At 46.1% G+C, this 24,419-nt stretch overlaps 1 protein-coding gene across 1 annotated transcript in view; it reads right to left on the reverse strand.

The window, feature by feature from the left end:
• Nucleotides 1-806: 806 nt before the first annotated feature.
• Nucleotides 807-24,419, reverse strand: part of SPSB1 (splA/ryanodine receptor domain and SOCS box containing 1) — a 47,856-nt gene continuing 24,243 nt past the window's right edge. Inside the window, exons 2-3 of the mRNA XM_063943095.1 lie at nucleotides 10,958-11,754; nucleotides 807-2,840 (exon numbers count right to left, since the gene is read on the reverse strand). Coding sequence (XP_063799165.1) covers nucleotides 2,713-2,840; nucleotides 10,958-11,651 — 822 coding nt within the window. The 5' untranslated portion in view covers nucleotides 11,652-11,754 and the 3' untranslated portion in view covers nucleotides 807-2,712. The remainder of the gene's footprint in view (nucleotides 2,841-10,957; nucleotides 11,755-24,419) is intronic.

The raw sequence follows: 24,419 nt of genomic DNA on the forward strand, positions 1-24,419 counted from the left end.
TACACGAAAGAACATGGGCAGAAGGTTATGGAGAAGCCAAGACACGAAACAGTTTTGCAATTTTGGCCTACAGTCATATTTGCTGTGCTTGTCAGCCAAAGTGTTAAAGTTCTTGGGAAAGCATTTTAAAATTATAATTCTTGCAAGCGTTGAATCTGTCAGTGACCCTTTGACCTACAACCACTCCTATGAGGACCATTGTTATGTTCTTGAGATCGGTGATGTGAGCTTATGAAAGCAGCCAACATGGCTAATCACAGAATTCGAACGGCGACATTGATCCCACATTATGCTTTATTTCACATTGCATTATTAAAGCTGGATAAATAGGAACATTTATAAAATCAAATTATGCACTCAGCCCACTGATAGCGCAAGTAGTTTAGGTGTGGGAAGCAAACAAACCAGTCTACATTTTATAGAAGGGGCGCACCCCCCTCTAACAGTGTTGCTATTCCCAGTTTGGAACTCTGGAAAATCCGGCACTAACCGAAAAGCTGAAATCCCCACAATTATGTTGACACAAGAATGTCAACAGGGTCTCAAAGCAGTCAACATAGTGAATGTCAAAATGTTGACCATGTTGGCATTACGCACATCAAGGACAAGGTAGACCATACCATCTAACCATCACTGATCGTTCATAAAGACATGAATAGGAGCCAATTCAGTTGTGGTGCACGCCACCTGCTGGTGGTCTAAAGTTCTGGGCGTCTATCAGAGTTATTCAGTTTCTCCATAAAATGCCCATTAGCTGCAGCAGACATTTACCAAACCCTGGGATTACCAAAGATAGTCAAACCACATTTTATATTTAATAAACTATTTCTTTATTACAGAATTTATCTACAGAATTATAAAGTTTAAAACTGTACAAGCAACAATACGTAGACTGTAAGGAGAGTCGCCAAGACAGTTTAAGTGGAGGACTACTTGCACCGAGAGGAAAAAAAAAGTCTATTAAAAAGGCAAAATACCAAGAGGTCTTATACAACTCCCTTTTATGTGCAAAGCAGCAAGAGTCCTCACACTGCAGAACAAGTTCATAGGCAAGATATGGTGGTACATCACCCTCATAGTCTTGGCACTGACGTGCATTTATTTTAAAATCTAGTTTGATTTCTTTTTTTTTAGTACCCTACAGCAGCAGTGTTTGTAGTGTACCCATCACCCACAGGAAGAGAGGCAGCCGTTCTGTGGGCTGAGCCAGATCACCACACTAGTGACACCACTGAGTTATGATGAAGTGAAGTCACTAGATCCTAGATGACTTGATGAGACTGCAGTCTCGGGAACATTAGCTCAGCTAATAGACTGTTCATTTTCACTGTGTGCAGGTGACAGGAACACTTTACAGGAATTCACATAGCTACAACACATGACATGAGAAAAAACAAAACAAAAAAACAAAACAAACAAACACATAAGCCATTGTACCTGTGCATATATTGCTTTCTTCATTTCTTTTGATCTATATGGCCTGTTAGAGTGAATGGTAAGCAGCACTTGTAGACTGATGTATGGGAGAGGTTAGGAGGCGCTCAGACCTATGTCCTAAAACAAATGTGGGGCACAATCCATAGCCTTAATCAGGCCTAATATAAGGGTCCCACATGAAAGATGGATATAAAAAAAAAAAAAAGTCTACATTTAGGGGTTAACAGGTAAAGTCTTATGCTTGTATAAAAGGGAAGCTAATTGATCATCTTCCTATACTTTCATATTGCACTTTAATGTCCAGAGTCATAAAGAGAACTTCCTGCAGCTAAGGACATGATCAATAGGCAGCACAAGTGAAAAGTACAGTTAAAAAACAATATCCATCACCTCTGAGTAAAGCACAGTTGATTTATGTTTAGCGAGTATGGCTTGTGAGTATTCAAGCACGCTAGTCAACCATTTGCTTTGATTGGGGGCAGGGATACCCCAAGAGCTATAAAAAAAAAAAAAAAAAAAAAAAGTTCACACGTCTCTACCAACTTTGTCAGACACTCCCCCCTCTGACTGATACACCAAGTGCTGAGGCCTGCAGATTCAGATTTGAGCATCTAAGTATAGAGTCATAATGCTTTGTACAAGTGCTGTTACCACTGTCAACCCTTCAGCCACATAATGAGGAAGCAGGAGCTAGGGGGTTTATTTATGAAGCATCAGTTTATAGATTCCAGCACTTCTGACCGTGTTTATGCTAGATATCTAAAAGGGCAACATTTTTACTAGTAGTGTCTTGCTAGTAAAAGCATTGCCCTTTAAAATATTTGGCATAAGCACAAATAACTGGGTTACAGAAATAAACCCCTATGAGTGAACACCCCACATCTTAGTGTTTGAGGCACAATAGCAGTTAAGGACAAGACATTTAAAATGTACAGACACATCAGGGCCCATTTGGGCATATGATCACAAGTCTACATCTTCAGAAAAGACAGTGAAGTTAAAAATTGGTCAAACAACTCATTAAACATCATGCACTTTACACACAACATTGCAGATATCCTTCATAGAAAAATCTGGATTGAAGTTTAAAAAAAAAAAAAAAAAAAAAAAAGGCTTAGAGGTATTTTGTAGTTGGAAGCATGCATGTGAGGAGACTGTACCATCTTCCTACCAGCAAGCATTAAGGAAAAAGAAGTGATGCCTTAGGAAGCATAGCACTGGATTGAAAGGAGACTAGTCCACCACAGACTAGAGTCTAAGGCCATCTGCAGTTCGTCAATGGTAGAGTAGGTAGCCTTTAAGAGACGCTGGTAGTGGAAGCACTTCGATTTCATTCAGTCTCTCTTTTCCCAGTGCTAGACGAACAGATCGCCGACACAAGTCCATGAGAGGCAGGGGTTCCGCTGCAATGAAAACAGATTACATGTACATCAGTGTTAGATACGATTGATGCTTTTCTAATAGTTTCTGCCACTATACTTTGTTCCTTAAGCCAGTGGTTCCCAAACTGCCGTGGCACCCCGGGGTGTCTAAGGACACTTACAGGGGTGCCTTGGATTGGATGTCCAGGACCAATTAAAATAATTTATGTTCACTGTAATAGGCCAAACCAGTGCCAGTAGCTGGACAAACAGAAGCAAATCTTGTCCCTCACCACACAACAGAACATAAGGATGACAAACAATTTACTTAAATATTTTTTAATTTCTCAAGAAGCTTTTGGCCTAGGGTTGCCATGAATAAAAATGTTTTTTATAAGGTTTGAGAGCCACTGCCTTAAGTAATTAAGCTGTGCAGCTAGTAGACTGTTACAGCAAGGGACTGCCACTGAAAGCTCACTCTTCTGCTTATTGATATGCTATTTCTTAAATAGGAAAGATCACAAGTCTGACAAAATGAGATACAGATTTCAGGGCAGTACATCAAGAACATTCTGATAGAACTAAGTTTAATGCAGGTTTAAATTCTCATGTTAGTCAGAATGGGATGCCATGTGGAAACATGCAAGCCGTGGCACCTAACTATACATTGTAAGCATGGGCGTAGGGCAATCTTATATCTTCGCAAAGGCAGAACTACCATAGTGTTAAGGGGGGTACACACAGAGATCCGTGCTTAAAATCTAAGCAATCTTGCTAGATTGCTTAGATTTTAAGCACAGATCTGCCGTGTGTATGCCCTCCAGCGATAGCGCTGCGTGGGTGCTAGATTGAGCCTGCATGCAGGCTCAATCTAGCGGGTCGCTCACTTCACTGTTGTGTGAAGTGAGCGGCACCCCGTCGGCTTTCCCCCTCGCTCAGCACATCGCGCTGTGCTGAGCGGGGTGAGATGTGTGCTGAGCGGTCTGTGTTAAGATCGCTCAGCACACATCTCTCCCGTGAGTACCCCCCTTTAGGGGTGTGGCTGCTACCAAGCCTAGTGCCCATGTAAAACTTCCTCATTGTATCTTTGTTTATATGGTACATGCAGGGGGGTGGGGGACAGGGGTGTTGTAACTTACAAAGTTGCACTATTTTGTTAATAGTCTTGTTTGAACTTAGTGCTCACTATAGGCCATTGTAGCAGGGCGCCACATACGATTTTAAAGTGGCAAAATGCACTCTGCCCTAATTCCGGCATCCTGCTAAAACAGCCTGTCTAGTGCAGTCCCCACCCACAGATCAGTCTCCAGTGGGTGGGAAGAGTTGCCGTTTGATATTGCAGACGTGTGGCTAGATGCCATGCGCATGCCATCTATTCAAACCAAGGGGAATCCCAGCACCTCTAAGTGCTAGGAACAGCCAAGAGTGGCAAATTGGGATGTGTCATAAGGACAGAGTGTAAAAACAAAGTTGCCAAGTTGTTGTTCATGTGCAAAAGTAATCAAGTATTTTCATTGCAAACCTTTGCACCCCCGCATCATTGTTTATTCCAGGAACAAATCGCTCCTCTTTTTGCTCATTTCCAACTCTGAATAAGGACCACTGCCTCAAGAGATTTTGCCTCCATCATGTAAGCGAGAAAGTCACTCACCGGTTATTTAGGGTATGGACTCCTCCTTTTCTATAAGCCCTATGTTACATAAGAAAGGTATGCAGCAAGTCGTAGGAATTTAGTTAGGTGGAGGAAGATGGGAGGACACTAGGAAATTGGTACTTCATCATATGACTGCTGTAAAAGGCATGCAACAGCATGAAGTTGGAGGACTGGAATAAGTTTTAAGTTATATTTTGTATATTAAAGTGGGTGTGGTCATAATTTATTCATTCCTATAGCTTCAAAGGCCTGCACATCTTCCTCATCACCTGAAAGGCATATCTGGCTCCTAGGAAGACTACACCACTCCGGTTAAGGATATTTCTGACCACAAGAATACGTATATTCTACGTATAACCTGTAACAGTCCCTTCTAGCAGGCAAAAAATCTGGGAAATAAAGGCAGTCATTAGACAAAGCTTTGATCATCTGTTTAGATGCATAGAAACTAGAGAACAAGTTTACTATTCAAATTCTAGTACTATTACAACACCACATGTTGTAAGCAGTTGGCAGGAATAAAATGCCGACGCTAGACAAAATTCCAGCTAAAGATTTCCATTCAGCAGTTATTTCTGTAAGGAATTGCAGGCTGTACAACATGCAATACTGCTCGCAATAAGTTCATTCTTACACCTGAAGCCGCTAGAGAGAAAATAAAAATAAAATAGGATTTTAAAATTACCTACCGGTAAATCCTTTTCTTGTAGTACGTAGAGGATACTGGGGTCCACATTAGTACCATGGGGTATCGACAGGTCCACTAGGAGCCTTGGGCACTTTAAGAAATCAATAGTGTGCACTAGCTCCTCCCTCTATGCCCCTCCTACCAGACTCAGTCTAGAAACTGAGCCCGAGGAGACGGACATATCCTGAGGAAGGATGTAACAGGCCAGTGGTGAGATTCGAACCAGCACACACAAATGAGGAAAGCCATGCTAACCAAACTTGAACAGGGACAGCAACAGCTGAACCAACATTACTTAAAGTAACAGTGCACGAAAAACAAAGCACTGGATGGGCACCCAGTATCCTCTACGGACTACGAGAAAAAGATTTACCGGTAGGCAATTAAAATCCTATTTTCTCTTACGTCCTAGAGGATACTGGGGTCCACATTAGTACCATGGGGATGTACCAAAACTCCCAAACTGTGGGAGAGTGCCGAGGTTCCTGTAGAACTGATTGACCAAACTGAAGGTCCTCAGAGGCCAAAGTACCGAACTTGCAGAACTTAGCAAATGTGTTCGAACCCGACCAAGTAGCCGCTTGGCAGAGCCGTATAGCCGAAGCATTCCGGGCAGCCGCCCAGGAAGAACCCACCGACCTAGTAAAGTGGGCCTGTACATTAGGAACCGGCAATCCTGCTGATAAATAAGCATGCTGGATAGTAAGCCTGATCCAACGAGCAATTGACCGCTTTGAAGCAGGACACCCAATTTTCTTGGGATCAGAGAACAAACAGCGAGTCAGATTTCCTGCGATGAGCTGTCCACTTCACATAGATCTTCAAAGCCCTCACAACATCCAAGGAGTTTGAGGTAGCAGAGGTGTCGTTAAGCACCGGAACCACAATCGGTTGTTGATATGAAACGCAGACACCACCTTAGGAAGAATTTGCTGACGAGTTCTGAGTTCAACTCTATCTTCATGAAAAAGCAAATAGGGGCTTTTGTGAGACAGAAACTAAGGCCACAGTGTAACGGTCTTCCACGCAAGAAATTTTACATCAACCTCCTGTAAAGGCTCAAACCATTCAGATTGCAACACCACGTTAAGATTCCAAGGTGCCGTGGGAGGCACAAAGGGCGGTTGGATGTGCAGAACCCCCCTTCAAGAATGTCTGAACCTCAGGGAGGAAAGATGATTGTTTCTGGGAAGGGAGGGGAAATGGAGAAGGAATGGATAAAGGTCGAAATCTGGACCTTCAAGGAGCCCAAACGTAGGCCTGTATCCACACCAGGCTGTAGAATAAAAATAATAAAAAAAAACTTCCCTGCTGAAATTCCACTGCAGGAAGTTTCCCGTTTTAACACCACGAGACATTTTCCAAATACGGTGGTAATGTTTAGACGTAACCCCTTTCCTGGCTTGGAATCTTATCCAGAATGCCTTTCCGGCCTAAAATTTGACGCTCAACCTCCATGCCGTCAAACGTAGCCGTGGTAAGTCTTGATAGACGAACGGCCCCTGTTGTAGAAGATCCTCTCGAAGAGGTAGAGGCCATGGGTAATCTAGGAGCATTTCCAGTAGATGTGTACTGGGCCCTTCTTGGCCAGTCTGTAGCAATGAGAATTGCTTGATCCTTTTTCATTTATTCTTTTGAGAATTCTTGGGATCAGTGGAAGAGGTGGAAACACGTAAACCATCTGGTAGACCCATGGAGTTAGAGCGTCCACCGCTTTCGGATCCCTCGACCCGGAATACTGCTTTAGATTCTTGAGAAGAGAGGCCATCATGTCTATTTGTGGAATTCCCCACAGACTTGTTAGACTCGAACACCTGCAGGTGAAGGCCCCAATCTCCCGGGTGGAGGTAGTGTCTGCTGAGGAAGTCCACGTCCCAGTTATCTACTCCTGGAATGAAGATTGCCGACAGTGCCACCGCGTGTCTTTCTGTCCAGAGGAGAATTCTTGTTACCTCAGACATTGCTGCTCTGCATTCCACCCTGTCGGTTTATGTACGTTACTGCTGTCACATTGTCCGACTGAATCTGAATGGCTTGATCTTGAAGATGTGATGCCTGTAGAAGGGCGTTTTATATGGGCCTTAGTTCCAGAATGTTAATTGGAAGAATGGCTTCCCGAGTTGACCATATTCCTTGGAACTGTTCCCCCTGGGTCAACGCTCCCAAACCTCTGAGGCTGTGTCTGTGGTTAGCAGAATCCAATTTTGAATCCCGAACCTCGATCAGGTGAGAAGTCTGAAGCCACACAGAAGAGAAATCCTGGCTTTTGGCGACAGACTTATCCTCTGGTGCACGTGAAGATGCGATCCAGACCATTTGTCCAGCAGATCCATCTGGAAGGGCCTTGCATGAAACCTTCCATACTGCAGAGCCTCCCAAGAGGCGACAATCTTCCCCATAAGGCAAATGCATAAATGCACTGATATCCAGGCTGGTTTTAGAACATCCCACACCAATCGACTGGATTACCAATGCCTTTTCCAAACAGAAAGAATACCTTCTGTACCTCCGTATCATCCCCAGGAACGGAAGCCTCAGTGTTGGTTCCAGGTAGGTTCAGAATCAAACTGTGATCCTGAAGTAGTCTGGTTGAGAGGGTAATGCTGTCCAACAACCTCTCCCTGGAAGGCGCTTTTATCATGTCGCCCAGGTACGTTATTATGTTCACTCCCTGCTTGCGGAGGAAAAACATCTGCCATTACCTTGGTGAATACCCTCAGCGCTGTGGAGAGGCCAAATGGCAGGGCCTGAAACTGGTAGTGACGGTCCTGTAGTGCAAACCGTAGAAGCCTGATGAGGCAGCCAAATCAGAACATTAAAGGTACGCATCCTTGATGTCCAGAGACACCAGGAATTTCCCCTCCTCCAGACTCGAGATCACCGCTCTCAGACTCCATCTTGAGCACCCTTAAATAGAGGTTCAGTGATTTGAGGTTTAAAATGGGCCTTACCGAACGATTTCGTTACCACAAACAGGTTGAACCTTTGTTCTGTAGTTGAAGTGGAACTGGGACAATGACCCGAGCCTGTACCAGTTTTTTTAATTGCTGCCTGTAAAGTCATACTTGCTTCTGGAGAAGCTGGTAAGCCTGATTTGAAGAATCTGTGAGGTGGGAGTTCCTGAAACTCCAGTCTGTATCCCTGGGTGATAAGGTCTGTGACCCAGTGATCCTGGCAAGATGTTTCCCAAACGTGACTGAAATACCGTAATCGAGCTCCCACCTGCCTGTCTTTCGGGCAGAGTAGACCACACAGTCATGCTGAAGGCTTTGAGGAAGCAGACCCAGAAGTCTGCAGCTGCTGGTATTCTGGGTTTACCTCTATTACCTTTAAAGGCTGAAAAAGAACCTTTGTATTTGCCTTTGAATTTCGCTGTCCGAAAGGACTGCAGAGTCGGAGCAGAGTACGTTTTTCGAGCTGGGGGTGTTGCGGATGGAAGGTACGTAGACTTACCCGTCGTAGACTTGGATATCCACTTAATCTCCAAAAAGGGCCTCACCTGTGAATGGTAGGTTTTCCACGCCTTTCCAGGAATCTGCAGTCCACTGGCGTAGCCACAGACTCCTGTGTGCTGATACGGCCATCACAGTGGTGCGTGGAGCAAACCAATTTCCTTTATGGCCTCCAACAAAGTTAGCAGAGTCTTGAATATGCTGCAGGAGTAAAACTATCTCCCCCCTTGATAAGGTATCCAATCTGTCAGTTAGGTTACCTGTCCACTTTGCAAAGGCTTTAGTGATCCATGCACAAGCAATAGTGGGTCTCTGGGCCACCACAGCAGCTGTGTACAACGATTTGAGCGTATTCTCAATCTTGCGGTCAGCCGTGTTCTTTAACCACTTACCTGACAATTTTTCCCTTCAAAAAACTTAACATTATTAAATAAAATAAATAAACAGTTTAAATATTTAGAAAAACACTTTTTTAAACATATTATGCACATCTGCAGAATGGATCTCAAAAAATGGGGGGACAGGGTGGGACAGCGCAGTCGCATGAGATCGGACCATGACAGTTAAGTGGTTAAGGATGCTGCCCCAGGAACAGGTAAGACTATCTTACGTGACAACCTGGATACAGATGCGTCCACAATAGGCAGGTTCTCACCATTTCATTCTATCTTCCAGAGGAAAGGGAAAGGATGTAATCAATCTTTTAGGGATCTGAAATTGTGTCAGGGTTAGCCCAAGTTTCTTAAAACAGGGCATTCAATTCCTATGGAGGAAAAGTAGCTGAGGATCTTTTACATTAAAATAAGATTCCTCCTCTACCTCCGCCGTCTTGTCAGGAATGTGCAGGACATTTCTGATAGAGGCTATCAGGGCCTGTATTCCTTGTGACACAGGACTGCACTCACATCCACTTCACCCTCCTCTGGATCTGATGAATAGTCAGTATCATCCTGCATGAGCTGGGCCAAAGTACGATTTTGTGGGCCAATGGCAGGGATTTGAGACGCTGGTATGTGAACTGAATCTATTCATCAGGTCATCCATAGACAGTCTTTAAATCGGTGTCTCTCATTATGGAATAATTCAGTAGAAATATTAGATATCATCCCTTTAATGGAAGCTAACCATGGGGGTTCTGCCCCACTAGCTTGAGAATGTGCCCTACCCCGAGTACAGGGTAGTGAGTCTCCAGGGGAGGAAAGACATTCAGCTGAGCAGAAAAACAGTCCCTGGTCATGGTAACGTAAAGGGGGACACACCACCACAGACAGAAGGTGAAAACAGTTTAACCCACACAAAGCCCTCAGGGAGACAAATTGGAGCCAGCCACACAGCGACCCTGTAACCAAGCAAAACTTAGCTGGGTCGACACACTAATTACCTTAATAGGGCTTCGTATACTACAACACTTCTCTCCTCCCCGCTAACTGGGACACCGGCACTGTACTCCTCACTCTTTCTGGCTCTGTTAAGGGTGGCGGCATGCTGCGGGAGGGTACGCTTACCGTGGTGGGGCTTGCGAATGACTCCCTCAGGAGCACAGTGGAGACACAGGACCATTAACTCTTTAGGAAGTTGGGCCGGTCTCCCCCCTAAGTCCCTTGAAGCAGGCAGTCTGGCGCCAACCAGACCTGCCTGAATATAACAGAAAATAAATGCAGAAAACGTCATTAGCTTCCCTAAGCATGACCGGCTCCTCTGGGTACATTTTCTAAACAGTCTGGTAGAAGGGGCATAGCGGGAGGAGCCAGCCCACACTACTGATTTCTTAAAGTCCCCAAGGCTACCTCATGGTACTAATGTGGACCCCAGTATCCTCTAGGACGCAAGAACAAAAAAACCAACCCAAATAATATCAGTTCTCTGTATGGATAGAAGTCTAGACCATGTACAGATGTGCCCTTATACAGGATTGCTGCAGTCATGCCAAACTTCTTTGCACACCATGTCATATGTGTTAAGCATTTTCTGCGAATATTCATTTTAAGAGCAATGCAACAAAACTGCTTCATTGAGTTAACGTGACACTTGTGTGCGCTAATAGTTTAATCCTGTATTAATTGCTATGATGCAGCGGCCGTGGTGTTTCATACCAAGTGCCATTGTGCTTTGTAAACCAATCCAGGCCCAGTCACACAAATATAAGTGTTACATATCAAATTAATCTCTATAGTTTCATGAAGCGGTTTTGTCACAGCACCTTGGTATTGAGACAAATGGCACGTCACTTGAGGCAGGCTTCTCTCACCACATGGTGTATTGAGGCTAGGTGTATGAGGACACCTCTGTATAACTTTTACTAACCATATTTACACCAGTTCTTAACCCAAAACAAGTTTTATTCTTTGGAAAAAATATTACTTACGATCAAGTCCATTTAAATAGCGCATTCTGATTTCACAGTGGCCCCAAACCGCACTAACCACAGGGTAGAGTTTTTTTCCTTTTAATCCTCTAAAGGCAGTGCCCATGTACTGTCCATCCACAATAAAACTTAGCGTACCATCATCCATGTCTAGAACCACCAGGAAAGAATCTGGCACTATGAAGGTTTCATCAGGCTCCAGAAAAACAGGGTATGTTCTACTTGGCTGATTTTTACCATCATGGTACAGTTTGTTCCTACCCAAGTCCCATCCCCAGGATTTCCCGTTGCTTCCTATGAGTGTTGTGTATCCTACAGAATGGAGTGGTGCATCTCCTGTTGCAACACCAACAACAGCATGAGTCCCTCGCTGTCTCATGACCCATGTTATTTCCCACACATGTAGGCCCCGTGTGTAACCAGTCTTGCCACGAATGGCATCTGTGCTTTGTGCCACCGGATGCCGGTGAAAAACAAGTTTGTCATCCTCTTTGACAAAAACATTAAGAGACCGATCATTATTATTCCATGAATGCTGAAGCTGTACTTCATAAGATACTGGAGGCATATCCAACAAGAGGTCAAGTCGAGCAGGTTTACAGTAGTCCACACCCTGGAGATCTTGCTTCAGTGGCCTGTATGCTGGATCCCTCATATCCACTGTCTTTATGCCTCCTGTAACCTTCTGACCCATATTCCACAGAGATTTACTTTAGAAGTCCAGACGCAATCTTATTCAGCTGTCCAGCCCACTGCCCAAGAAAGTTGTGCAAGGTAATGGTTCAGGCCAGGCTATCCTGGAAAGGAAAGAGAGTTGGGTTAATATTTGACGAGAGAAAAAAAAAAAAAAAAAAAAAAAAGTCACACACAAACACCAGGAGAGATACTTCACTTTGTATAGCCTCCGCATGAGTCTACTTGTCGGCTGGAATGTTCACCATACCAGCACAGCCAGAGAGTGGTGTGGCCAGGAATACTGGCAAGAAGCTGCACATGTACTGCACATGCATGTTGAAATATTGCATTATCAAGACCTTTGTTAACGTGTGGTTTTCAGCACTGGCTAAGAGCAGTTCTCAAACTCTGGGGCAGATGTATTAACCTGGAGAAGGCATAAGGAAGTGATAAACCAGTGATATGTGCAAGGTGATAAAGGCACCAGCAAATCAGATCCCAACTGTTAATTTACATATTGGAGCTGATTGGCTGGAGCCGATTGGCTGGTGCGTGTACCACCTTGCACATATCACTGGTTTATCACTTCCTTATGCCTTCTCCAGGTTATTACATCTGCCCCTCTGTCCCCAGTGGCCCAAACAGTTCATGTTTTCCAGGTCACCTAGAAGGTGCACAGGTGTATTCATTGCTCACTGACATTTTACAAGATACACAGGTGGAGCTAATTATTTCACTTATGAAAGTGTTAGGATACCTTGAAAACAATTAACTGTTTGTGCGTCCTGAGGACAGAATTTGAAAACCTAGGTATGCATCATACAGGCCTATTAGGACATGGGAATAACCGCTTGGAATGTTCTTTGCGACAGCACCCATTATGCGGTCATGCTTGCATCTAGAAGGGACATCTTTCTTGGAAGAGTGACGATGGAGGCACACTCCCATACAGCCGTATGCATGTGATCTACTCAGGAGACACTATTCCCCTTCCACAGCCACACACTTCTAATGTACAACGTAGTTTTAATACTGTGTTATAACATTGCATAAGGCTTAAACATAAATAGCACTGATTCTACATTACCCCAATCGCTGAACATTTACATAACTTAATTCACGCTCACTGCCAATAGTGCAAGTCATAGGATGTCTGTGTTCTTGTTTCACAAGTACACAGTTGCCATTTGGCAACATGCTGCTGGACAATAGAAAAATAAAGCGTTCTGACTTTCTCCAGTGTTACAACATTTTCACAGAGACAGTGTACATTGTGTACTGCATAGAGTGGTGAATATGTAAACAGTAAGGTCAAGAGGACAAGATGTTCATGTCTAAAGACCATTAGCCAGTTAAGCCAGACAAAAGCTTTACACACAAGTAGGTTGAAGAGACCAGGATTAAGCTAAAGATGGGTGTAGTATGGTATGCCGGTGACCAGCATACCGGCGTCGGGAGGTTGACCGCCGGCTTACTGACTGTGAAGTGAGCGCAAATGAGCCCCTTGCGGGCTCACCGCGCGCCACGCTATTTTATTCTCCCTCCAGGGGGGTCGTGGACCCCCACGAGGGAGAATAAGTGTCGGTATGCCAGCTGTCGGGATTCTGGTGCCGGTATACTGTGTGCCGGGATCCGACAGCCGGCATACTGAAGACCACCAGCTAAAGATCACTCAATGCATAATAATCTGTGATAAGGTGTCACTCTCCATACTAGAGATGTAATAAGAATTTACTTACCGATAATTCTATTTCTCGTAGTCCGTAGTGGATGCTGGGAACTCCGTAAGGACCATGGGGAATAGCGGCTCCGCAGGAGACAGGGCACATCTAAAGAAAGCTTTAGGATCACCTGGTGTGCACTGGCTCCTCCCCCTATGACCCTCCTCCAAGCCTCAGTTAGATTTTCTGTGCCCGACGAGAAGGGTGCACACTAGGGGCTCTCCTGAGCTCTTTGTGAAAGTTTTAGTTTAGGTTTATTATTTTCAGTGAGACCTGCTGGCAACAGGCTCACTGCATCGAGGGACTAAGGGGAGAAGAAGCGAACTCACCTGCGTGCAGAGTGGATTGGGCTTCTTAGGCTACTGGACATTAGCTCCAGAGGGATGATCACAGGTTCAGCCTGGATGGGTCACCGGAGCCGCGCCGCCGGCCCCCTTACAGAGCCAGAAGAGCGAAGAGGTCCAGAAAAATCGGCGGCAGAAGACTTTCCTGTCTTCAGATAAAGGTAGGCGCACAGCACCGCAGCTGTGCGCCATTGCTCTCAGCACACTTCACACTCCGGTCACTGAGGGTGCAGGGCGCTGGGGGGGCAGCGCCCTGAGACGCAATAAATCGATAGAAAACCTTTTATGGCTAAAATAAATGCATCACATATAACTCCTGGGCTATATGGATGCATTTAACCCCTGCCAAAACATACAAGAAAACGGATGATAAGGATGCCGAGAAAGGGGCGGAGCCTATCTCCTCAGCACACTGGCGCCATTTTCCCTCACAGCTCAGTTGGAGGGAAGCTCCCTGGCTCTCCCCTGCAGTCACTACACTACAGAAAGGGGTTAAAAAAAGAGAGGGGGGCACAAATTAGGCGCAGTATAAACAATACAGCAGCTATAAAGGGAAAAACACTTATATAAGGTTATCCCTGTATATATATAGCGCTCTGGTGTGTGCTGGCAAACTCTCCCTCTGTCTCCCCAAAGGGCTAGTGGGGTCCTGTCCTCTATCAGAGCATTCCCTGTGTGTGTGCTGTGTGTCGGTACGTTTGTGTCGACATGTATGAGGAGAAAATGAGGAGACGGAGTAGAGTGTCTGTAATAGTGTTGTCACCCCCTGGGGGGTCGACACCTGAGTGGATGTACTGTTGAAATTGCGTGACAGTGTCAGCTTTGTATAAAAGACAGTGGTTGACATGAGACAGCCGGCTACTCAGCTTGTGCATGTCCAGACGTCTCATACAGGGGCTCTAAAGCGCCCGTTACCTCAGATACAGACGCCGACACGGATACCGACTCCTGTGTCGATGGTGAAGAGACAACCGTGATTTCCAATAGGGCCACACATTGCATGAGAGGCAATGGAAAAAGTTTACACTCTTCTGATAATATAAATACCACCAAAAAAAAAAAAAAAAAAAAAAAAAAAAAAAGGGGTATTATGTTTGGTGAGGAAAAACTTCCTGTAGTTTTCCTGAATCTGAGGAATAAAATGAGGTGTGTGATGATGCGTGGGTTTCCCCCCGATAATTGATAATTTCTAAAAAGTTATTGGCAGTATACCTTTTCCCGCCAGAGGTTAGGGTGCGTTGGGAAACACCCCCTAGGGGGGATAAGGCGCTCACACGCTTGTAAGAACAAGGGCTCTACCCTCTCTGGAGATGGCCGCCCTTAGGGATCCTGCTGATAGAAAGCAGGAGGGTATCCTAAAATGTATTTACACACATACTGGTGTTATACTGCGACCAGCAATCGCCTCAGCCTGGATGTGCAGTGCTGGGTTGGCGTGGTCGGATTCCCTGACTGGAAATTTGATATCCTAGATAAGGACAGTATATTATTGCCTATAGAGCAATTAAAAGATGCATTTCTATATATGCATGATGCACAGCGGAATATTTGCCGACTGGCATCAAGTATAAGTGCGTTGTCCAATTATACCAGTAAAGTGGTCAGGTGATGCGGATTCCAAACGGCATTTGGAAGTATTGCCTTAACAAAAAAGGGGATGTACCCCAGGTCGCCTCTCAAAATAAGACGCCGTATTATCAGGCGCAGTCCTGGTTGGCAAGCGGACAAAAGGGTTCCTCTTTTCTGCTCGTGACAGAGGGAGAGGAAAATGGCTGCAGAGATCAGCCAGTTCCAAGGAACAGAAACTCTTTTCCGCCTCTGCCAAGCCCTCAGTATGACGCTAGGGCTTTACAAGTTCAGGCACGGTGGGGTTCCGTTCTCAATGAATTTCAGTGCGCAGTGGGCTCACTCGCAAGTAGACCCCTGGATCCTTCAGGTAATATTTCAGGGGTACAAATTGGAATTCGAGACGTATCCCCCTCGCCGTTTCCAAAGGTCTGTTTTACCGACGTCTCCCGCTGACAGGGAGGCAGTTTTGGAAACCATTCACAAGCTGTATTCCCAGCAGGTGATAATCAAGATACCCCTCCTGCAACAGGGAACGGGGTATTATTCCACACTATTGTGGTACAGAAGCCAGACGGCTCGGTGAGACCGATTTTAAAATCTAAAATCTTTGAACACTTGCATACAGAAGTTCAAATTCAAAATTGAGTCACTCAGAGCAGTGATTGCAAACCTGGAAGAAGGGGACTACATGATGTCTCGGGACATCAAGGATGCTTACCTTCATGTCAAAATTTACCCTTCTCACCAAGGGTATTTCAGGTTATGGTACAGAACTGTCACTATCAGTTCGGACGCTGCCGTAGGGATGGTCCACGGCACCCCAGGTCTTTACCAAGGTAATGGCCGAAATGATATCCCTTCGAAGGAAGGAAATTTTAGTTATCCCTTACTTGGACGATTCCCTGATAAGGGTAAGATCCAGGGAACACTTGGAAGTCGGTGTAGCACTATCTCAGGTAGTGTTGCGGCAGCACGATTGGATTCTCAATATTCCAAAATCGCAGCTGGTTCCGACGACTTGTCTTCTGTTCCTAGGGATGATCCTGGACACAGTCCAGAAAGAAGGTGTTTCTCCCGGAGGAGAAAGCCAGGGAGTTATCCGAGCTAGTCAGGAACCTCCTAAAACCGAACCAGGTCTCAGTGCATCAATGCACAAGGGTTCTGGGTAAAAATGGTGGCTTCCTACGAAGCAATCCCATTCGGCAGATTCCACGCAAGACTTTCCAGTGGAACCTACTGGACAAATGGTCCGGGTCGCATCTTCAGATGCTTCAGCGGATAACCCTGTCACCGGGGACAAGGGTATCCCTCCTGTGGTGGTTGCAGAGTGCTCATCTTCTAGAGGGCCGCAGATTCGGCATTCGGGACTGGGTCCTGGTGGCCACGGATGCCAGCCTGCGAGGCTGGGGAGCAGTCACAGGGAAGAAATTTCCAGGGCTTATGGTCAAGCCTGGAGACATCTCTTCATATAAACATTCTGGAACTAAGGGCCATTTACAATGCCCTAAGTCAAGCGAAACCCCTGCTTCAGGGTCAGGCGGTATTGATCCAATCGGACAACATCACGTCAGTCGCCCACGTAAACAGACAGTGCGGCACGGGAAGCAGGGGGGCAATGGCAGAAGCTGCAAGGATTCTTCGCTGGGCGGAAGATCATGTGATAGCACTGTCAGCAGTGTTCATTCCGGGAGTGGAAAACTGGGAAGCAGACTTCCTCAGCAGACACGATCTACACCCGGGAGAGTGGGGACTTCATCCAGAAGTCTTCCACATGATTGTGAACCGTTGGGAAAAACCAAAAGGTGGATATGATGGCGTCCCGCCTCAACAAAAAACTGGACAGGTATTGCGCCAGGTCAAGAGACCCTCAGGCAATAGCTGTGGACGCTCTGGTAACACCGTGGGTGTTCCAGTCAGTGTATGTGTTCCCTCCTCTGCCTCTCATACCAAAAGTACTGAGAATTATACGGCAAAGGGGAGTAAGAACGATACTCGTGGCTCCGGATTGGCCAAGAAGAACTTGGTATCCGGAACTTCAAGAGATGCTCACGGACGAACCGTGGCCTCTACCTCTAAGAAAGGACCTGCTCCAGCAGGGGCCTTGTTTGTTCCAAGACTTACCGCGGCTGCGTTTGACGGCTTGGTGGTTGAACGCCGGATCCTGAAGGAAAAAGGCATTCCAGATGAAGTCATCCCTACCCTGGTCAAGGCCAGGAAGGACGTAACCGCAAAACATTATCACCGCATTTGGCGAAAATATGCTGCGTGGTGGGAGGCCAAGAAGGCCCCTACAGAGAAATTTCAACTGGGTCGTTTCCTTTTCCTGCAAACAGGACTGTCTATGGGCCTAAAATTAGGGTCCATTAAGGTTCAATTTTCAGCCCTGTCGATTTTCTTCCAAAAGGAACTGGCTTCAGTGCCTGAAGTTCAGACATTTGTAAAAGGGGTACTGCATATACAGCCTCCTTTTGTGCCTCCAGTGGCACCTTGGGATCTCAATGTTGTGTTGAGTTTCCTAAAGTCACATTGGTTTGAACCACTCACCACTGTGGACTTAAAATATCTCACATGGAAGGTGACGATGCTGTTAGCCCTGGCTTCAGCCAGGCGTGTGTCAGAATTGGCGGCTTTATCATATAAAAGCCCTTATTTAATATTTCATTCTGACAGGGCAGAATTGAGGACTTGTCCTCAATTTCTACCTAAGGTGGTTTCTGCATTTCACATGAAGCAACCTATTGTGGTACCTGCGACTACTAAGGACTTGGAGGATTCCAAGTTGCTTGACATGGTCAGGGCCCTGTAAATATATGTTTCCAGGACGGCTGGAGTCAGAAAATCTGACTCGCTGTTTATCCTGTATGCACCCAACAAACTGGGTGCTCCTGCTTCTAAGCAGACGATTGCTCGTTGGAATTGTAGTACAATTCAGCTTGCACATTCTGTGGCAGGCCTGCCACAGCCAAAAATCTTAAAATGCCCACTCCACAAGGAAGGTGGGCTCATCTTGGGCAGCTGCCCGAGGGGTCTCGGCTTTACAACTTTGCCGAGCAGTTACTTGGTCAGGAGCAAATACGTTTGTAAAATTCTACAAATTTGATACCCTGGCTGAGGAGGACCTGGAGTTCTCTCATTCGGTGCTGCAGAGTCATCCGCACTCTCCCGCCCGTTTGGGAGCTTTGGTATAATCCCCATGGTCCTTACGGAGTTCCCAGCATCCACTAGGACGTCAGAGAAAATAAGAATTTACTTACCGATAATTCTATTTCTCGTAGTCCGTAGTGGATGCTGGGCGCCCATCCCAAGTGCGGATTGTCTGCAATACTGGTACATAATTATTGTTACCAAAAAATTCGGGTTATTGTTGTAGTGAGCCATCTTTTATAGAGGCTTCTCTATTATCATGCTGTTAACTGGGTTCAGATCACAAGTTGTACAGTGTGATTGGTGTAGCTGGTATGAGTCTTACCCGGGATTCAAAATCCTTCCTTATTGTGTACGCTCGTCCGGGCACAGTATCCTAACTGAGGCTTGGAGGAGGGTCATAGGGGGAGGAGCCAGTGCACACCAGGTGATCCTAAAGCTTTCTTTAGATGTGCCCTGTCTCCTGCGGAGCCGCTATTCCCCATGGTCCTTACGGAGTTCCCAGCATCCACTAGGACGTCAGAGAAATAGGTATTTAGCATGTAGAGAGCTGGGTACACACCAGGGATTCGTTCATCAAAACTAATCCCCATCAGCACAAACATACTGGAACAAACTTTAATGAAGTACTGAATGGAGCAATATATCTGATCTGGCAGATCAGACGTATAGCTCAGTGGAGTCAATTCAATGTGCTGACATTTTAATAGTGCCGGGAATTAGCTCCCAGGGGTGAGCAGAAATCAGACAAAAGTGCTAGTGCGCAGCCGGCGCGAGGCCGATTGTCGGGAATCAGCATCACGCCGGGCAGTTAAGTCAGAGAATGCCCGTTCTCCTCACAAACCAACCTGTTAAGTCCAGGAGAATAGGCATTCGACGACTTAACATGAGCAGAACTGAATAGCGATGGGAGCTTGTTCCCAGCGCTATTCACAGTGTGCAAATTTAATGTACAACAGTGTGTGCCCAGCTTAACTCTCCTCACTAAATACTATGCAGAGAGGTGCACCTTCTCAGGCCATCTCTAAACAAATCTGACTAGCAGAAACACATAGCAATAGACTTTAGTTTATTAAACCCCCCCAAAAAAAAACACACAACTTAAGCTGCACTTAAATATTTATCGCATCGCGATTGCATGTGTTTTTAAAAACACATGCGATATATCGCACTGTGATGGGCACCCGCCACCTCTCCCCCATCGGCGGTGACGTGCCCATCATGTGATTACCATGTAATCACTTTGGCAGTTCAGGTGTGATTTCATCACACCTGAACTGCCAGTGCGATGCCCAGCGATGTCACGTTGCATCGCACAAGTGTATGGGGACCATTAGTATTTAATTTAGGACTGCTCAACGAACACTATGCACACACCAAGTCTAACACTGAGCTGAGCACCTTATTTAGATAAGGGCAATGATCTCCTACGCAAGGTAAATTAAGCGGACACTTTCTGGCTGTAGAGCAAATCTACATTTCTTCAGCATGCTTCTCACAAACTTTACATGGGAACTTCGCTGCTCCGCAACAGTTGTCCCAATCTCATTTTTCTCTTCGACCACATCTACAGTGGCAAGATCTTTATTTCCATACCTCAACCATATTTTTACAATCAGCCATTCACTCAAAATGTATAGTAAAAACATTATAGAATATATAGATTGGTGGGAAACCTGGCTGCCAAGGAGTATTTCCAGGGAAAGGAAGTGTTGGCAGGTTAAGCCTGCAGTTTTTTTTTCTCAGCTATCAAATTGCAGTGACATTTAGTTCAGCAAACCAGAAGGTGAGGGTAACCAATACCAGGCACTATCTGCATCCAGTCAAACCTTTAGAGGCAGTGTCGATAACATTCCTCCCAGACATTATGTTGACTTTCATGTACAAACCTTTTTACCCAGTCAACTTTATGCATGTCTAGCAATAGCCGTCAACCTGAAGACTGCAGACCTTCCTAATGTAGATTTGGTGATCCATACCTAAAACACCTCCATAAGTCTGGATGCACAGGGGTATCTATTCAAAGCCTAAGGGCCCATATAGACGGGCCGATGTGGGAGAGGTGTGCTGAGCTCATTTCACCCAGGCCCATCTAGCAATAGCGATGCACGGGGCTGTGCATCGCTATAGGGGGGTACACACAGAGTGATCATGCTTAAATCATAAGCAATCTAGTCAGATTGCTTAGAATATCACTCCGTGAGTACCCCCCTTTATGCCAGACAGACCTATAGTAAATCTGTATACACAACCTTTGCAGAGTCTCCATCCTGCAGGTAGACATGCAGACTGTACAATCATTCCTGGAATCACCAGCAAGGTATGCAAATCTTAATTGAATTATGGGATGGGATGGATGAAAGTCAATTAAGAATCCCTTTAGCCATTTTAATATGGATTCTTTTGAAGGATCAGTCTGCAATTATCTGGGGACAGACGGTAATAAAAGAGGATTATGAAGATCTTGTGGCATAAAGGAGTTAGATCTGTTATGTCAGGTTAGTTCCTCAGTGCTGTATGTTTAGGAATGAATAGACTTTCATAAAATTTACAGTTATCCTCATGTCTTTGCCATTACCAAAGTGCTCAATTTTAAACACGGCAGTGGACCAGACAAAAAAAAAAAAAAAAAGTCCCTGCCTACCATAACAAGGTATTACATTGTCATTTCTGGGAGATGGGGGTAAACTACTGCCAAGCACATTTATTGTTCATTAGAAGAAAAAAAAAAAAAAAAAAAAAAAAAAAAAAAAAAAAAAAAAAAAGGCACTGACTTCTGCTATGTAGTCGGTTTTTCGCCTGTCCAGTGCAGCATAACTTGTAACACCTATGCAAAACCTGAGGCTAATAGGATTTTAATACCTACCGGTAAATCCTTTTCTCTTAGTCCGTAGAGGATGCTTCAAGAACCATGGGGTATAGACGGGATCCGCAGGAGACATGGGCACACTATAAGACTTTGAATAGGTGTGAACTGGCTCCTCCCTCTATGCCCCTCCTCCAGACTCCAGTTATAGGAACTGTGCCCAGGGAGACAGACATTTCGAGGAAAAGGAATTTAATTATAAAAACTAAGGTGAGACACATACCAGCTCACACCTCAAACACGCCGTACAACATGGCATTCAACAACAACGCATGCAACGGCATGACCAACAGTCACAGATTGACTGAACTCAACGTAACACAAGCGTAACTATAACCAAACTGCAGATACAGCCTGCACTGGGACAGGTGCCCAGCATCCTCTATGGACTAAGAAAAGGATATACCGGTAGGTATTAAAATCCTATTTTCTCATACGTCCTAGAGGATGCTGGGGATGCTTCAAGAACCATGGGTTTTATACCAAAGCTCTAGAACGGGCGGGAGAGTGCAGATGACTGCAGCACCGATTGACCAAACAAGAGGTCCTCCTCAGCCAGGGTATCAAACTTGTAAAACTTTGCAAAGGTGTTTCAGTGATCGCAAAAACGCGCTATAGCCCGTATTTTACCCAATAATTGATTGTGGGGACTCAAAAATAAAAACACCCAGGGTCCCGCAGGACGCGCTCTGACCAGCAGCGCTGTCCTGCGCTGTCAGTCAGATTCCGTCTCCACGGCAGCAGAGGGAGGAACTTGGAAGGGGAGGAGACCCTGTGAGAGTGTCTGTGTGTTCTCCCGCCCCGCCTCCCCTCACCGTCTGCTCCGCGCGCGCCGCACATGACAGGAATCATCCTGCTGTGTGTGTGTGTGCGCCGTAGCTAGGGCTGTGACCTCCGCGGGCGGGCTGAGGAAATCCACGGTGCCCCTCCAGCGACCTACAGGAGTCAGACAGCGGAGGAAGCAGGAAGATGCCGGCGGTAAGTCGAGGGACAAGAGGCGGCTGCGGGGGCTACAGCATGAGGGTCATATCGGCTGGAGAGGAGTAGGGGGAAGCTCCTGCAGGACCAGACCCGCCCCATTCATTCCCTCTAACCGGCCGCTCTGTATTGTAATCTAAACCCTGTCACCTGCTCCCCTCTTCCACGATACTCTGTTGAAACGGCACAGGAGCAGGGTAATACTGGAGGAATACAAGAACTGCCTCCCCCACCCTTTTCCCCAGTGTGTATAATAACTGCCCCTTCCTCCCTTCCCCTGTGTGTATAACTGCCTCCCCCCCCCACCCCCCTATGTGTGTAATAACTTCCCCCCTCACCCCCCTTCCCCTGTGTGTGTAATAACTCCCCCCCCACCCCCCTTCCCCTATGTGTGTAATAACTTCCCCCCCACCCCCCTTCCCCTGTGTGTGTGTAATAACTCCCCCCACCCCCCTTCCCCTATGTGTGTAATAACTTTCCCCCCCCACCCCCCTTCCCCTGTGTGTGTAATAACTTCCCCCCCACCCCCCTTCCCCTGTGTGTGTAATAACTTCCCCCCTTCCCCTGTGCTCTGCCTGTTGGAATGTGTATAATGCAGTGATTGCAAAATACGTGCTATGGCGCGTTTTTACGCGCTACAAGCAGAGGGGGACTTTTTTTTTTAAATGAGCGGGTCCTGTAGGACGCACTGTCTCTAACTGACCAGTGCGTCTCTGCCAATACCGTTCTTCAGTGCCTCTCTCGCCATTAAATCGCCGCCGGCAGTTTCTCCCTGTCCAATCGCGCTGTCCGCAGCTTCTCCCTGTGCAATCGCGCTGCCCGCAGCTTCTCCCCATCCAATCGCGCTGCCGGCAATGTCTCCCCATTCAAGTGCGGCTGAGATGTGACGTCCCTCCTCCCTGTCCGCCAGCGTACTCGCCGTTCTGCTCCAAACTACAGTAAGAAGCAGCTGCGAGCAGGCGCCGGGGCGGGCTGTGTTATGACACACAGTGGCTGCTCACTAGCCAGCGCAGCGCAATCATTGAGGAAGCCTGTGTCTCTCTGGCTGCATACTTATAATCAACTAACAGGGAGCGTATGAAGAGAGTGTCGGCAGCTAATGATGCAGATATGGAGGATGGGGCAGTGCCCATCATACACTCTGCCCATACCTCCTCAGTGTCCATTATAAACACACCAAATTCTTCCACTGTGGGCAACATACACCCCCCCAACACATACCCACAGACCATCACTTGCACACCCACAGTGGCCATTATATACTGCTCTACCTGGCGCAAAGTGTATAACGCGCTCTGCCTGGCGCAAAGTGTATAACGCGCTCTGCCTGGCGCAAAGTGTATAACGCACTCTGCCTGGCGCAAAGTGTATAACGCACTCTGCCTGGCGCAATGTGTATAACGCACTCTGCCTGGCGCAATGTGTATAACGCACTCTGCCTGGCGCAATGTGTATAACGCACTCTGCCTGGCGCAATGTGTATAACGCACTCTGCCTGGCGCAATGTGTATAACGCACTCTGCCTGGCGCAATGTGTATAACGCACTCTGCCTGGCGCAATGTGTATAACGCGCTCTGCCTGGCGCAATGTGTATAACGCGCTCTGCCTGGCGCAATGTGTATAACGCGCTCTGCCTGGCGCAATGTGTATAACGCGCTCTGCCTGGCGCAATGTGTATAACGCGCTCTGCCTGGCGCAATGTGTATAACGCGCTCTGCCTGGCACAATGTATATAGGTGGTTCTACCTGATGCAATGAATATAATGTGCTCTACCTGACTCAGTGTGTATATAGGTGCTTCTACCTGGTGCAAAGTGTATATATATATATATATATATATATATATATTTATTATATATATATATATATATATATATATATATATATATATATATATATATATATATATATATATATATATATATATATATATATATATATATTGTGCTCTGCCTGGCGCAAAGTGTATAATGTACTCTACCTGGTGCAATGTGTATAATGTGCTCTGCCTGGCTCAGTGTGTATAGGCGGTTCTACCTGGTGCAATGTGTATAATGTGCTCTAACTGGTGCAATGTGTATTAATGTGCTCTACCTGGCGCAGTGTGTATAGGTGGTTCTACATGGTGTAATGTGTATAAGCGGCGGTACTCTGTGGTGTAATG

Source organism: Pseudophryne corroboree, chromosome 10 (genome assembly GCF_028390025.1).
Source record: "Pseudophryne corroboree isolate aPseCor3 chromosome 10, aPseCor3.hap2, whole genome shotgun sequence".
In the NCBI taxonomy this organism is placed as follows: domain Eukaryota; kingdom Metazoa; phylum Chordata; class Amphibia; order Anura; family Myobatrachidae; genus Pseudophryne; species Pseudophryne corroboree.